Here is a 14,586-nt window from a genome sequence, read left to right on the forward strand (position 1 = left end):
AAATAAGATACAATCGCCACTTTGGCTTGTCTCAGGGAAACTCTCCACCGAAATTCCCCGATCGCACGTACGATCTCGAACTGCAATCTCCTTAAACCTACGGGGAATCCCTTCTAATCCCCGAGTCCATCAATGTCCTCGTCTTACGACAAAGTGGCTTAAGACGAGGAGTAGATCCCGATATAGGCGAAAGCATTAAAAATCTCAGGAAGTCCGATAAATCCAAAGATGCTGAGAAAGAGAAGAGAAAAGAGAGGCGACACTTTCTTTTTTTTTATTTCTTTAAACAAAAATTCGCGAGAACCTCGTAAATCAACTCGACAGTGGTGACCGGTACGACTGCAGCTTGCCAGTAGGTACGAGAGATCGTACCTGTACATGCGGCTGTATCTCTTCTCTCTTTGGCCAGCCAGAAAAGACCGTGACGTTATTTTACCTTCCAGAAACGAGATACATGCCTGATGTAATCCGCGCATACGTACATGTCGAGGCGCGAAAAAAGGAATAACGAGGAAGCAGCAGAGAAGACTTACCGCGATAGGAAGAGGAATAAGAAAAAGAAGAAAAAGATGATGATGAAGGAGTGAACGCGTTCCCAAATCGACGGCCGTTCATTACAGCGACAGAATGTGTAATTCGTCATGCCTCACGCCTTTTAAATGGCCTCTTCGCATTGCCAGACGATAAGCTCGCTCTTCGCTCTCTCTTCCTTTCTGCAGACTTGTCTCTTCTCGACGACCTGATTCTCACTGTTTCTACGGTCCATCGATTTTTATCTGTTTATCGAATTCGAAACTTTGACATACAAATGAAAAAAATAAGTCAATAATTTATAAAATGCAGTTTAAATAAGAATAATCTTGAAGTAAGAAAAATATTTTTTTGAAAAATAAAAGAAACTTTATAAGTTATAAACAATTGTAGAAAATCGACCGAGAAATGTTCAACACAAGACAGAAAGTCATATTTAGTCAAAACGAGTCTTGACGTTTAATAATATTTTGCGTAAATTTGAAATTAAGATTATGCAAAAATGTAATTAAACAGCAAGATTGGATTTAATCAAACCTGATTTTACTCACTTATTTGTATTTTATAATACAAATACAAATACAAAGTTATTATCTTTATATTGCCTTCAGTCCAAGATGAACTTTGACATTATTCACTTTACATTTTTCTTATACTTGTAATCCCATTAATTGTAAAAAAATGTATAAAGGTATACAAAATATACAATCTCTCGCGCCTCTTTTTATTCAAATATAAATAGTTTATTTTGTAACTTTTTAAGTCTTCCTATGTAGAAGCGATTTTTAAGTTAGAATTTCTCTGAAACGAAAATGTATATAATTCAGATTTTCATAACTTTTATGAAGATTATTATTATAAGCTTTAGCAAAGATGCAAGATATTATTGACACATACCGCGGTGGAACGATCGATGTAATACAATTAGCAAGTGACGTACGCCGCTAATTGAGAATGTGTGACACGTCGTGCACCGTTGTAATTGGCGAATTGTGGTACTCGTGGTAACACATCGGTCCATAATAATAACCAGAATTTTCATTCTTGCATAATTTGGATTTACGACGGAGGTGGCATTTCCTGTCTGCACCGATCGAAAGTTTTCTGAAAGTGGACTATTCGCGACGTACCAAAAAGACATGACAAGCCTCTTCCGGTTATCGATGTTATTTTTCTTGAAATTTCTTCGTCAATTCCAGTTAGACGATTACGAAACGTACGTCCGTGATAGAAAATAAATCATTGGAAAGTCTAGTGTTAACATTTCTTTATGAAAACATTTTTCTTGGTTAAACTTTGAAACGATAAAGAATGAGTCTTCATGAAGAAAGATAAGTGAAAGAAAAAGATAAAACTGCTTTACAATTATAAAAATAAAATACAGCTTGTATCTCCAAATGACTCAATAATAAAATAATACACTATATATATATATATACATATATATAAAATTTTGTTTGAGATACTTATATATGCATATATATATATATATATAAATAAAATTTTGTCATTTTTATAATATTAAATAATATTATATAGTAAAAATTCTATTTTAGATTAGTCAAATCACAAATATGCCTTTTTCAAATAATTTATTTATTTATAGAGTATCTTGCATATTTATCAGTTTCAATCAGTAAAGCTAATTGAATATATAAGTAATTATAAGGGGTATGTGTGCACGTGTAAGATGTCAAATTGTAATCGTCATGTAAAGCATTTAATTTCAGGTTTCAGTTACGAAGATTGACACCGTCCTATTTCGCAGTCCGCACGCGAATGAATAATTTGCACGATTAATAAGCACGAGATGTGTCGACCACGTTTGTACGTATACTTTACTCATATCGAGCGTAGCCATAACATTTTATTTATTCGTGACATTTCAGTAATTGCGACGCTAAATCGTTCTACATTCTGTGTAACGACGCGATAATAATATGGTGATTTAATTTTATAATTCTAAGTACAAATTTCTGCAATCTTAATTCACAAAGTTGATATTGTCCGTTTGTCTTTTGTAATCATCGCTTCTTTCACAGAATTGCAATGTAGCTAAAATACTATTGAATATAAGGCGAATGTGTTCAGAATTTTCAATTGATTTTAAAGCAGAGAATCTAGGATTCCTAATTAAATATTTAATTTAATGTTAATTAAAAGTTTTAATTAAACTTCATTTTAAATTCAGCTCTACATTGCTTCTAAGTTACGTAAATATTATTTTAAAATTCTACTGCAATTTATGATCAACTAAATTTATTTTGCAGTTTTATAACAAATTACCATTAGATGAGGATTAATTAAGAATATATTTCTGTGCACGATTTATCAAAATATTTGAAGTACAGCGCGTAATTTCGAATTTAGGAAATTATAATCGCCAACGATTTGCGTGTCGTTTCGAAGTAGCAAAGCTCATCTCGTATTATATCATATTGCACGGTGTCGCGCATCGATGCCGGTTGACAAATTGCGAAACAGCGGATTTGCAGGCTTTGTGTAACAGCACGTTGGTAGTGCGGGCGGCATCGTGGGTGTTCGTCCGTCCGTAATTCCTCTCTCGTGTTCGCGATCTTTCCTCTTCCTCTACATTTGGAAGCGTTCTGTTTCTGGTCGGTGACGCCACGATGTTTCTTTCCTCCTTCTCGTTCTTTTTCTATCGTTTTTTTCCTTATTTTCTGTCCCGTATGAAGCATATGTAGCGTGGCGGACAATCGCGTTCGAATAGAGAGAATCAAGAATGCGATGAATATACGCTGCTGTTCTCAATATGCGTTTCTTTTTTTCAACCCTTTTGCTTAAGACGACCCAATTGCGAAGAGATGCTTTTTTTTTCATCTTTCTAATGATCGCACACATAGTTTCAGAGATGCTCGGTATTATCATTCCGGCTCACGAATTTAAGTCATTATTTAGTGATTTCTGAATAGAGTGGAATATTGGGCGGAATAATCTGTAACTTAGTCCCAGAGTCAATAAGATGCTTTTGTGCAAAGGAAATTTTGCCACCACTATAAATATTTTTATTTAGCAATATTTTAAGTAAAATATTTTTAATAAAAATATCTTTAAAAAGACAAATTTACTTTTCATTTCTGATGTTATAGTGGCTCTGTTATTGACAACTTTTAAGTGCTGAGAGATAAACAACTATATGATCCAATAGTTTCTCTAAATTAGTATACGATATTTGTTTCAAAAGAAATTAAATGAAAACGAATACAAATAATATTAAAAATGAAGAATTAATTTTTTTAAGCTTAATTTGAAAATCTGAATGATTGTTCTCTTATTTAACAAATTAAAATTTGGTTTTTAAAGAACTTAGCAAAACAACACTGTATTTTTATCGTTTTTGCTTGCTGTTATATATATTAATTGTTAAAACAGATATCTTGCAGAAATAAACGTCAGTTTATTTAAAAAAAAAATAAATATTATTTTATTAAAATTAGTAATGGTTATCGTGTTTGCAAACAAACATGAGTCGCGAACTTTAAAATTAAAATGTAAAATACTTGCTTGTAAAAAATTATCATTGTAATTGATTTAACTGACAATTGCATATGGATATATGCAAAATGTATACATATAATTATTACAAATAAAATTACATAAGGAAAGCAATTTTTGCAAAATAATTAATAAAATAAATTGTTGCAGAAGTTTTATGTATATAAATTCACATTGTGTCAAAAATATCTTATACAAAATTAATAAATATTTTGCTTGAAAAATATCAGATATTTGAAAGTTCCTAAAAATATCAATTACAGGAAAAACAAACTTCCTCAAAAAAAACTTTTTCGTTTTTTTTGAGGAAATTTGTTTTTCCTGTTGATTGATATTTTAAGAAGAAAAAAATCAATTTTTAGGAAAAATTGTACGTAACGGTTTACTTAAATCTTCCGATATGGAAATATGAAATGAAACGAGTTTTATGTCAATACTTTTAGCAAATAGTTTCAAGTTCTACACCGTGAATTAGAATTTTTTCTTTTAATTTGCATCGCTAATGTTGGATTTATTCTAACTAAAAGGCTCATCTTTTCGCATCATGTGATATTACTACTATTATGTAACTAAATGATAAATATAATGTATAAATAGCATTCACACAAATTAAGCAAATTTGGAATTTCCTGGACATTTCATGTAAGTAAAAGATCAATAATAAAATCAAATCAATTTTTCTTACTCGGTAGCCCTTCTCTCCAGTGGCTCCATGTTCTCCTGCTGCTCCTTTCTCGCCTTTGGGTCCGGGAGGTCCATCGGGTCCGATATCACCTGGAAGTCCTTCCGTTCCTTGAGGCCCAGATATTCCAGGAAATCCTGACTGTCCTTTTATTCCCTTACAATTGCATTTGTACGAATCTCTGCAGATCTGTAACACATTGTAAATATCATCTATTAGGAGGACTTTTTTGTAGAGTTCGATGATTCGTAGATGTGTCTCTTTTGTCGGGATCGATTTTGATGAGGTTTTAAACCAACTTAAATGCCACTGAATTTCGATAAGCGGTTTAACTCATAAGCCGATCGTGATCAAATCCAAGCAGGATTTATGAAATTTTATTTATCCTGAAAACACTCAAAAAATAAAAAATTCTTAGAAGAAAACTTCCGCGAAGTAAGTTTAATATCTCTAATTTCGCGCTTAAAAATACTACTTTATTAATGTCGAACGTTGCAACGATAATTGAGAAATATGTACATTCTATACACTAACAGAAAACGTATATTATGTAACTTGATAAATTAAATTTATCTAGAATGAAAATAAAAAATCTGAAAATAGGACGGATCTCGTTGTGAAGGCAGCGATAAAATTGATTAAAAATGGTTTTGTTATATCGTTAAAAAATCCGAATCGAGGATAGGGAAAAGTACAGAGGAAGAGCACATTGATTGCGACCAGTGGCGTAAGTTTATAAGCGAAATTGACTATAAACTGAGAAAATAATACAATATTAAGGACATTTTTTTTATTTTCTTATTTTCTTCGATAAACATAAACATTATAATTTAATTTTAATTTTGCGGTTCTTATTTATTTCTTGAAATTGATAAATTTCTTTTTTAAATCTTAAACTTTGTGAAGCTATAATGCCTGTTTAATTAATAAAATGATTTCGCTCTTGAACAACAATGCAATTTTGAAAATATATGTAGCTAATTAATTCGTTCATAAAAAAATTGTTTTTTAACAAAATGATTAATTGTTTGATAGAGAAACGTTCATGTATTTAATGGATCATATAAAAAATAATTTTTTTAGAATTAGATTATAAAATAATTTAATTGGTTATAATATATATAATGTTCATATCGTTTTTAATTAGAAAAATTGTTTAATATGTGGAAATTCGAGCAAAATAATAAAAAAATGATTTTTCAAGTTATTGTCATGAATGAATTAAATAAACATTATCTTATCAATTATAAAAAGTGAATTTAAAATGTAAAAATCAAAATTGTCATAACCTAAAAAGAATAAAAAGAATAGTTTCTTTTAGAGTTGTGAAACAAAAACAAATTTATTATTTAATTATTTTAAGAATGTACTTGTTTTTTGTCAATATTATTTGATATAATTCAATAATTTTTTGCTTAATTTTTGCTTGAAAACTAATTTTTTCTGTTTTTTTTTGTAAGAAACTTAATTTTTTTAATAGTCATTTTTTAAGCGAGAGAACGATATATACATCAACAAATTTTTCGATATAAAAGTTAACAAATATTAACTAATTAATAGAATAAGTGTATAATCCACGACTACGCCATTGCATCACGAAGGCCGCGCTCTATTTGAATAACGTGGAAGAGAACGAAAACGGAATCGTGCTTCCACACATTTGCCTTGTAGATGAAAGTTCTGCTTGTGTCAACGACGCACTCCGGGACCGAGCAGGCTCTCAAGGAACGCCGTTCGGGCATCATTCCTCATTATTCTTTTTTCTTGCCCTTTTTCTTGCTTATCTTGCTGTACATGCTTCATTTTAGTTCCGCAGCTTATGACGCTTTATAGTTTGTCTCAAAATATGATGCGCGCAGCAGAAGCAGCGGGTATATTTTATAAGATTCGAGGATTATCGTGCTTGAGGACTAAAAAGCAGGCTAAAATAATTCAAGGACTATTTCCTTCAAATTGGAAATAACTTCAATAAAAATAAACATATGAAAAAACATATGAAAAGGACATAAAGAATTTCAAAAGTAATACGAAAATTCTCTGGATTATAAATCATATGGTTTTCATTGAAAGGGTATTATTTACGATGTAATTTTAATTTATTGAAGAAATTTATAATATAATGATAAAAATGCTTACAAAGTGACAAATATAAAAGACTTTGAGAGATTCTTAAGCTTAAAAGCTTTGTCGTATCTCAAGGCTATTTACTTATGCAATGATATAATCGTTGCTGTATAATCTCAATGTCACTATTACGCTATTGCGAAGAACGATGTCGTTCTACTTAAATATCGTAAAAGAGTAGATCTGTAGTTTTACATTGCATAAAAATATGAATGAAAGTCTAATTTTTTCTCCATCGTTGATTAAAAGTTTTCATAAAGTGGAGAAAGTATATTCATTAAACTCATTTCGCTAAATTAAATATAAAGTAAATTGGGGGAAGTAGGTCAATGTGACATTTACATTTTTTATTAACTTTCGCGTTGTAATCTGCTTATTTGTCTGAGATGAAAAATATCTTTATTTTGATATAACGCTTTTAAAAGTATAATATATTTCAACAATAAAATAATGTGTTAGTATTTTGTTTTATTTCATTCAATTATGTAATTATTTAAAAACATACAGTTTAAAAATAATTCCTAACAGTTTTATACTTCTTTTTTTTTTAGCATCTTGATACAGTTAAAAATATTTACCTCTTTTCAAATAACCACTTGAACTATATATATCTCCAAATATAAGATATGAGTTAAATAAAAGTTCTAATTTATCATAGTGTAATGCAGCAGCAGTAATTAAATTGTTTACAAATCTTAAAAGATAAATTATCTTTAGGAATGGCGCAAGAAAATGTCAAACATGTCTAAATTCGCGTTGTTACTTAGCGAAGCTGTCCACGTGCAGATATTACTCCGTAATATCAATATCGCGCCGTTAGCGTAATTCATGCAATTAACTTAAATGCACGGCTTATCACAGTTCCTCCTGGCAATCTCGACGAACGCAGGCAAGTTGATTCCGTATGCCTTCTTCTTCTTCTTCTTCTTCTTCCTCCACCTTTTTTTTTCATCGTTAAAAAGAGCATTTTTTATTCAGCGAAATAATATAAAAATAATACATAAAAAATACAATAATATACAAAATATCGTTAAGCAAAGCTGTTTTTAATTTTTGGACATGCGAAAGCCGACTGTAATGTCTCTCTTATCTCGGAATTTTGCCAACATCTGTCATAATTACGATGTTTCGCGAGATGCGTCTTATGCATTCGACCTCGGTGCGTAACGATATCCTACCAAATATGTAATGCAGACGGCACTCTCCCTGTTTCCATGCATCGACGACATGACGTAATCAGCACCAGCCTGCCGAAGAGGAATCTTGCAGCTACGCCGTGACATAATTCCGCGATTACGCGCGCAAGAGGGCGATCCGCCGGGAATTATACTTCGTTTGTATGTCGCGATACAGTCAACTTCGCTGAGAAGGCAGACGTCTCTCACGAGAATGCTCTGATTTTGCGGTATAGATGGTATGCATCTCATTCAAACATTTTGCACATGTACCTGAGTAGTTGAATGCTATCTCTTACGCGATATAACTGATTGTGAGAAGTAATTGTTATCTTAATGCAAGACTCCTTTAGCAGAAAATTGATTCTTTTTTAAAGAAAAATATAAAAAGACTAACATTTAAGAAATATGGCTATTGATTTAATTTCATATAGTTTAAAATCTATGCTGTTAAATCGACATCCTTCTGATATCAACAGTAAGAATTATATAAACAATCGATGTAAATCCATATTCACTATTTTTTAAAGTAAATTTAACAATTTAAGACCTGTTTTAGCTGATAATTTACTTTTAAATAAGAAGAAGATTACGATTTTAAGATTTATAATTCTTTTTTATTATTAGAAGTTGTTTATAGAAATTTGATATTAATTGGAGATGATTTAACTGAGATAGCAGAATACAGTAAAATAGAGGTCGTGCGGGGTAACATTTATGTTAGGTCACAGACTAGTGTCATAGATTAGGCTAAGTGTCGGAATGGTCAAGGTTTTCTTTGATATATTCTTCTTCTTTATCAGAAAAAAGAACCCTTATATCGAAATGTCAATAAATTATTTTCTCTCTTTTGAGAAAATTATCTGTTATCGCGGAAGAACATGCTTCTGAAATTTGTCGTACTATTTAAGGATTATGTTACATTATTTCATTTGTAATCAACTCAGCGTCAATAAATCAGAGAAAATTTATGACTTTTAATGTATAATCTTGTTTAAAATTATATACGCACTTCCGCAGAGAAGTACTAAACCATATGGCACATGGTTTTGTTTAAGAAAGCCGACTGGCATAATCGCCACGTTAAAGATGTAGTGCGGCGAATAGAAGTACATGAAGTGTAAGTACACGCGAAGCCTCTCCTTCCTCATAGTTTGACATACACGTGCTCAAAAGAGTTAAGTGCGGCCGCGCTAGTCGTTTTCGTCGAATAGCGGACGTTTACGCGAGTCGACGGTTCCAAATATTTAGACTTGCCTAGAGGTTCGTGAACCCCGATTCCAAATTTACACCATTACGATACACGCTCTCCTATTACATCGAAGTTTAATTCCGCACTCGTGTAAAACGTCTTGTTTGACATTCGAGTATCTTCGCGTTCAAAAATTATTCTGGGAATCGAAAAGTAGTTTCTCTTTGTAAGATTTTTAGCCGTAAATTTTTCTCCGTAAATAAATACATATTCGTAAATACAAATAATAATAATAATTGTTGTAAAAATTTTATTTCAGTATTTTATATAAGTATGCACGTGTGTGCGTATATTAAAAATTAATATGTAAAAATTTAAATGTACAATATTTATACACATATATTAAAATGAATTATTTTGAATTGTATATCTTTTAAAACGTCAATGGATTGACGACAATAAGTAAATTCTTACGGTATATCGCAACCAGGAAGTACTTGTACGATAAAGCCATTTATTCTCAGGACTACCCAGTACGTGCGTCCCGATGCCATTCTTGATTAGTTGTGGATCGCCAACGCGACGCCCTCGCAATTGTACGTAGCGCCACGATAACGATAATGTACACGTTTCGAACTTTAACTTTGCCGCAAAATGGCCTGTTCGCTAATCAGTTTGAGTTCAGGGAATCAACAGGTGTATTCGAATAGGACAACAGAGATAGTGAGATAGATAGAGATAGATAAATAGATAGATAGATAGATAGATAGATAGATAGATAGATAGATAGATAGATAAATAGAGAAAGAAAAGAGAGGGGGGGGGAGGGAGAGAGAGAGAGAGAAATAGTATCAATAATACGTACTTTGTTATTAATTTACTAAAGATAATAAAAATAAAAATAAAGATAATAAAAATATCAATAAAAAATGCTAATAATATAATAAACAAATGAAATCATGAAAAAATTTAGAATACCTAGTTTGTTATCTCGAGATAATAACTAATACTTTTTATATCTTGCAATACAAAGATTAATATCTAACAAAAATTACAAAATTATAAATATATAAGCTAGCAATTGGGGAAATTAAGATGAATCATGATTGATTATTAAATAATTATTTTAAAAAGGCTAATTTTTATCATCAGTCGTGACAAATTTATGCGAGTCAGACTGTTATGTACGAAAAGTCCTTCGACATGTACTCATAAGATAAGCATGAGGATCGATATAATTAAAATAAAAACGAGATGAAATCGTGGCACAACGGACTCCGACTCCAACATTAAATTACGGTCACATTTAACGCGTAATACTTCGGCGGGCCGAATCGATATAGCCATCTCATCTGGTCGTTTTGAGCAACTCGTCTGTGCCTCGCCCTGACTCGGTTCGACCGGTTCATTTGGTGGCGCGGCCGCGATATCTTCGTGATATCGACAACGCCAAACTTTCTCGCCGAGTTTGCATTGAATTAATCGTATGCAAAATAATGGTTGGACATTCAATATGCTTTCTTGCAGAATTTTCTTGCAATTGAACTTATTTTAAATTATCATTTAAATTTTTGCGAAAGATTTAAATTAAATTGCTAGTTAAATGCTAGTGAAAGAAAAACGTATCAACATAACCGCGAGAAAAATCCTTAAATTTATTACATTACTTACTCGAGTTTTTCGTGCTATTAAATGAATTTGTATTGTACGTTCGCAGAATAACGTCCATTTATATAAATAAAATAAATTTCCAATTTTATAATATTAATATAAATCAGAATCTATAATTTCTCATATGATAAACTAAAAGATTTAAATTGATCATAATATTGAAAATTGAAGTATATTTCTTAATCACATCTTTAAAATTTTTTTTATTAAATTAATAACGTATACATTTATACAATGTTATTATATTCCAAATGATTTCTAATGCGAGGAAAATCAATAAAGTTTTGCTCACTTTTTAACATATGCAAAAAATGTCATTAATAAATGTCACTCCATCAATTTCATTACATTATTTGTTCAACTTTTTCATACTATTAAACGAATTTTCATGTTTGTAGAATGCCATTTATATGAATAAATACAATAAAGCTTTCATTTTATAACATTATAAATTAAAATCTACAATCCGTTGTTTGATAAATCGAAAGATTTAAATGGATAAATCAAGAGATTAAAAATTAAAGTATATCGGCTTTATAATCACATCTCTCAATTTTTTTTTAATTTGTCTCTATCGACATTTATAAAGATAAATGATTAAACTTAATATAAATTTATGCGATATTTTATTTCAAACGATTTCTAGTGCGAAAAATCTACGAGATTTTATTCGTCTTTTCAATAATAAATGTCAAAAATGTCATTAATAAATGTCACCCCATCGATTGTATCGAATGAGCAAGCGAACGATCGTCTCTTCGGACTTGACAGTTCAAGGCGCAAGGATTGGTGAGGCAGGATTCTGCGCGAAAGGCAGAAGGGCAATGTTCCCTTGAAATCTGCATAACGTACAGTAATCTCAAGCGTTCTCTGGTTTGGCCAGATAACGTCGCCATTCGCAAAAAGATACGCACAGCGCGACGTCTTTCTCACCGTTTCGAACTGCTCCTTCTTCTCGTTTGTCTCGTTCTCTCTCTCTCTCTCTCTCTCTCTCTCTCTCTCTCTCTCTCTTTCGTTCTCTTTATTTTCTTCGGTCCAGCACATTTTTTTTTCTCCTCTCATCGATCTCTGCCGCTTTTTTGGCTCGGGTCCTCTTCTCGTTCTCTCTCAACGTGTCTCGGATCGTCGCTTCGAGTAAAGGCTGTCGCGCGCAGAAATATTTAAGGACTTGAGACGACGCCGCTTGAAAATCAATTCGCGAACAGGAGAATTATTAGGTCTCCGTGTTACTTTTAGCTGCACTTTTTTACATTTCTCATGCTCAAAATGAAACGAGCACAGAAAGAAAAGATACTGGAAAAAAAGGAAGCGGAGAATGAAATGATGCAAAAGACACAAACATAATTATATAAGCAATGAATTTTTGTGATTTAGGAAGAAATCAAAAAATTCAATAAAGAAAGTCTAGATACTTAATTAAAACCTAATTTGAGAAAAAAAATAGAAATATAATACAAAGGGAGGGTTCAATCTAAATAAAAAGATCGCAAAGAAGAAGCGAAAGCAAATAGCACGTAAACATCTTGTAATAGAGAATAATTATTAAATCTTTATAAGCCTTAACTTTTATCAGGAAAGCACTTCGAAAGAAATAATGTTCACTGCTCAATCAAGTTATTCAATTAAAATGAGACACTTAAATATTGATTATAACAATATAACAAAATAACATTATTTTGCAAAATTACAGAAATTATTTTTATCTGTTCGAAAATATTTTGCGCTGTTCAAATGTATTATACTACGAATAAGATCTGAATGTTGCGTCAGGTATATCACTTTGAGCGATTATTTTTGTATTAGATTTCCTCGCTTCGCCGTCAGATCTTCCCAGAGAACATACGTACGGGCTTAGGTCAGCTTATGACCGTAATCATGCGTCTCATTCGCCGAAGTACGGTCGGTGTAAGTATTGACCCCCATAAAGGATCCACGTGTCGCCGTATGTGAACGCATGGGCGCCTGCAATGAGGGATTTAATCGAGGGCCCGTTAGACGGTCACGAGAATCGTGTGTTTGGATATCGAGAACGAAGCTTAAAATAAAATAAAAAGATATAGAACGCTAACAGAAGGCATAATTCCGAAAACACGATTGTGAGCGCGCACAATGAAGTCAAATTAAAAAGTTTATTTCAATTTCTAAAAAAACTGATAATTTACTTTTATTTCATAAAGGACAGATATCTATAATCATTAAGGCTATGAAATATAAAACTGTGACAGAATTGCAATTTTTGTCATTAAAATAAAAAAAAAACAGAAAATTTTTAATAAATAAGAATTAAAACATATGACATAAAATAGGATCTGTGCATGCAAAGAGATAAAATAAATCAAATATATTTTCTTTAGAGGAATAAAACTATTCAAAGCCATATATTATTTGAATAATTATATTTATTCCGTCAGCATCTCGAAGAAAATATTTGCAACATCATTGCGCGAAAAAAATTTCGCGAGCGCCCATGTATCGACCTCTGCGGTTAAACGAGATGAACCAGAGATTCTTCGCAACATCCTTGAAGAATCGATCGAGGATCTTTACGATTGAGAATTCGTGACTAAGCCGCGAGCGCCGATCCTTTAACTCATGTATTATCTTACATGATATCCTTAAAAAAGCACAGAAATCTGCCCAAACATTTTGAGAGAATATATGCGAGAGACTTCATTATATGAGCATCGAAAATAATACAATATTGCTGAGCTTATAATTTCTGCTGAAAATAATATACTTTATAATAATCCGTGAAAGAATTTACAAGATTTTATTTGCAGCCCTAAAATTGATGTGCGAATAAAATAATAAACGATTAATTAATTAAAAATAGAAATATACTCATATAATTTTAGAACTTTATCTTAGATCTTTATCTTAAGAATTTCGAGTATTTTCGTACTCTGAAGAGGACTGAAACAGTCGCTGTGAATGTGATATGTGACAATTATTTTGCAATGTTTCACATGTAAGTCGTAAATATATATATGTGGATCCATATCATAATTTTTATTTTGATGTTACACGAATCGCCGGATTTCGATTTACACGGATGAGACTAGAGATTATGTGTCTGTGTAGCATCGAAATCTGGACTTGGCAGAGATTATACCGGTTTCAGTTCTCGCTAAGAGGAATTCGTCGAAGGACTGAACGAACGCCGCCGAGAGGCAATGCTTCTCGTTCTTTTTTATTTTTATATATATCGAGCGTCTTTCTTTATCTTTTCTCCGATGGAATCGTGTTGCATTTAATTACATTGTGCAATAAGCATTGCGTAATATTTATGTTACGGGATTTTTTCCACAAACAGCTCGATGTTGAGCATTATTCAATTTAGGATTTTTACAAGGGAATATAAAATATATATGTATGTTACGTATCTTTATTAATTTACATCAAACGGTAGTAAAATCTGTAATAAACAATATGTATACTTCTATCTGTAATAGATAATGTAATAATTATACTGCCAATTTGAAGGAATTATGAATCTATTTGTGTTAAGAATTCTACAGATATCGTAGTCGTTTTATAATTTTATATAACAAAAGAGAATTTTTATGAAATTCGCAAAGAAAACACTTTCTTTACATACTTATTATATATTCACTTCAGATAAAATTTTAAAAAAATTTGATTATTTTTTTATCCTTCTGTTATATATATATATATATATATATATATATGTTTTA

General features: G+C 31.3%; 1 protein-coding gene across 1 annotated transcript in view; it reads right to left on the reverse strand.

Moving 5' to 3' along the window:
• The window catches only part of LOC105622808 (collagen alpha-5(IV) chain), a 54,930-nt gene that overhangs the window by 24,888 nt on the left and 15,456 nt on the right, over nt 1-14,586 (reverse strand). Inside the window, exon 2 of the mRNA XM_012204218.1 lies at nt 4,733-4,918. Within this exon, the coding sequence (XP_012059608.1) occupies nt 4,733-4,918 (186 nt within the window). The remainder of the gene's footprint in view (nt 1-4,732; nt 4,919-14,586) is intronic.

Source organism: Atta cephalotes (assembly GCF_000143395.1).
Source record: "Atta cephalotes unplaced genomic scaffold scaffold00048, whole genome shotgun sequence".
NCBI classification, from domain to species: Eukaryota; Metazoa; Arthropoda; class Insecta; order Hymenoptera; family Formicidae; genus Atta; species Atta cephalotes.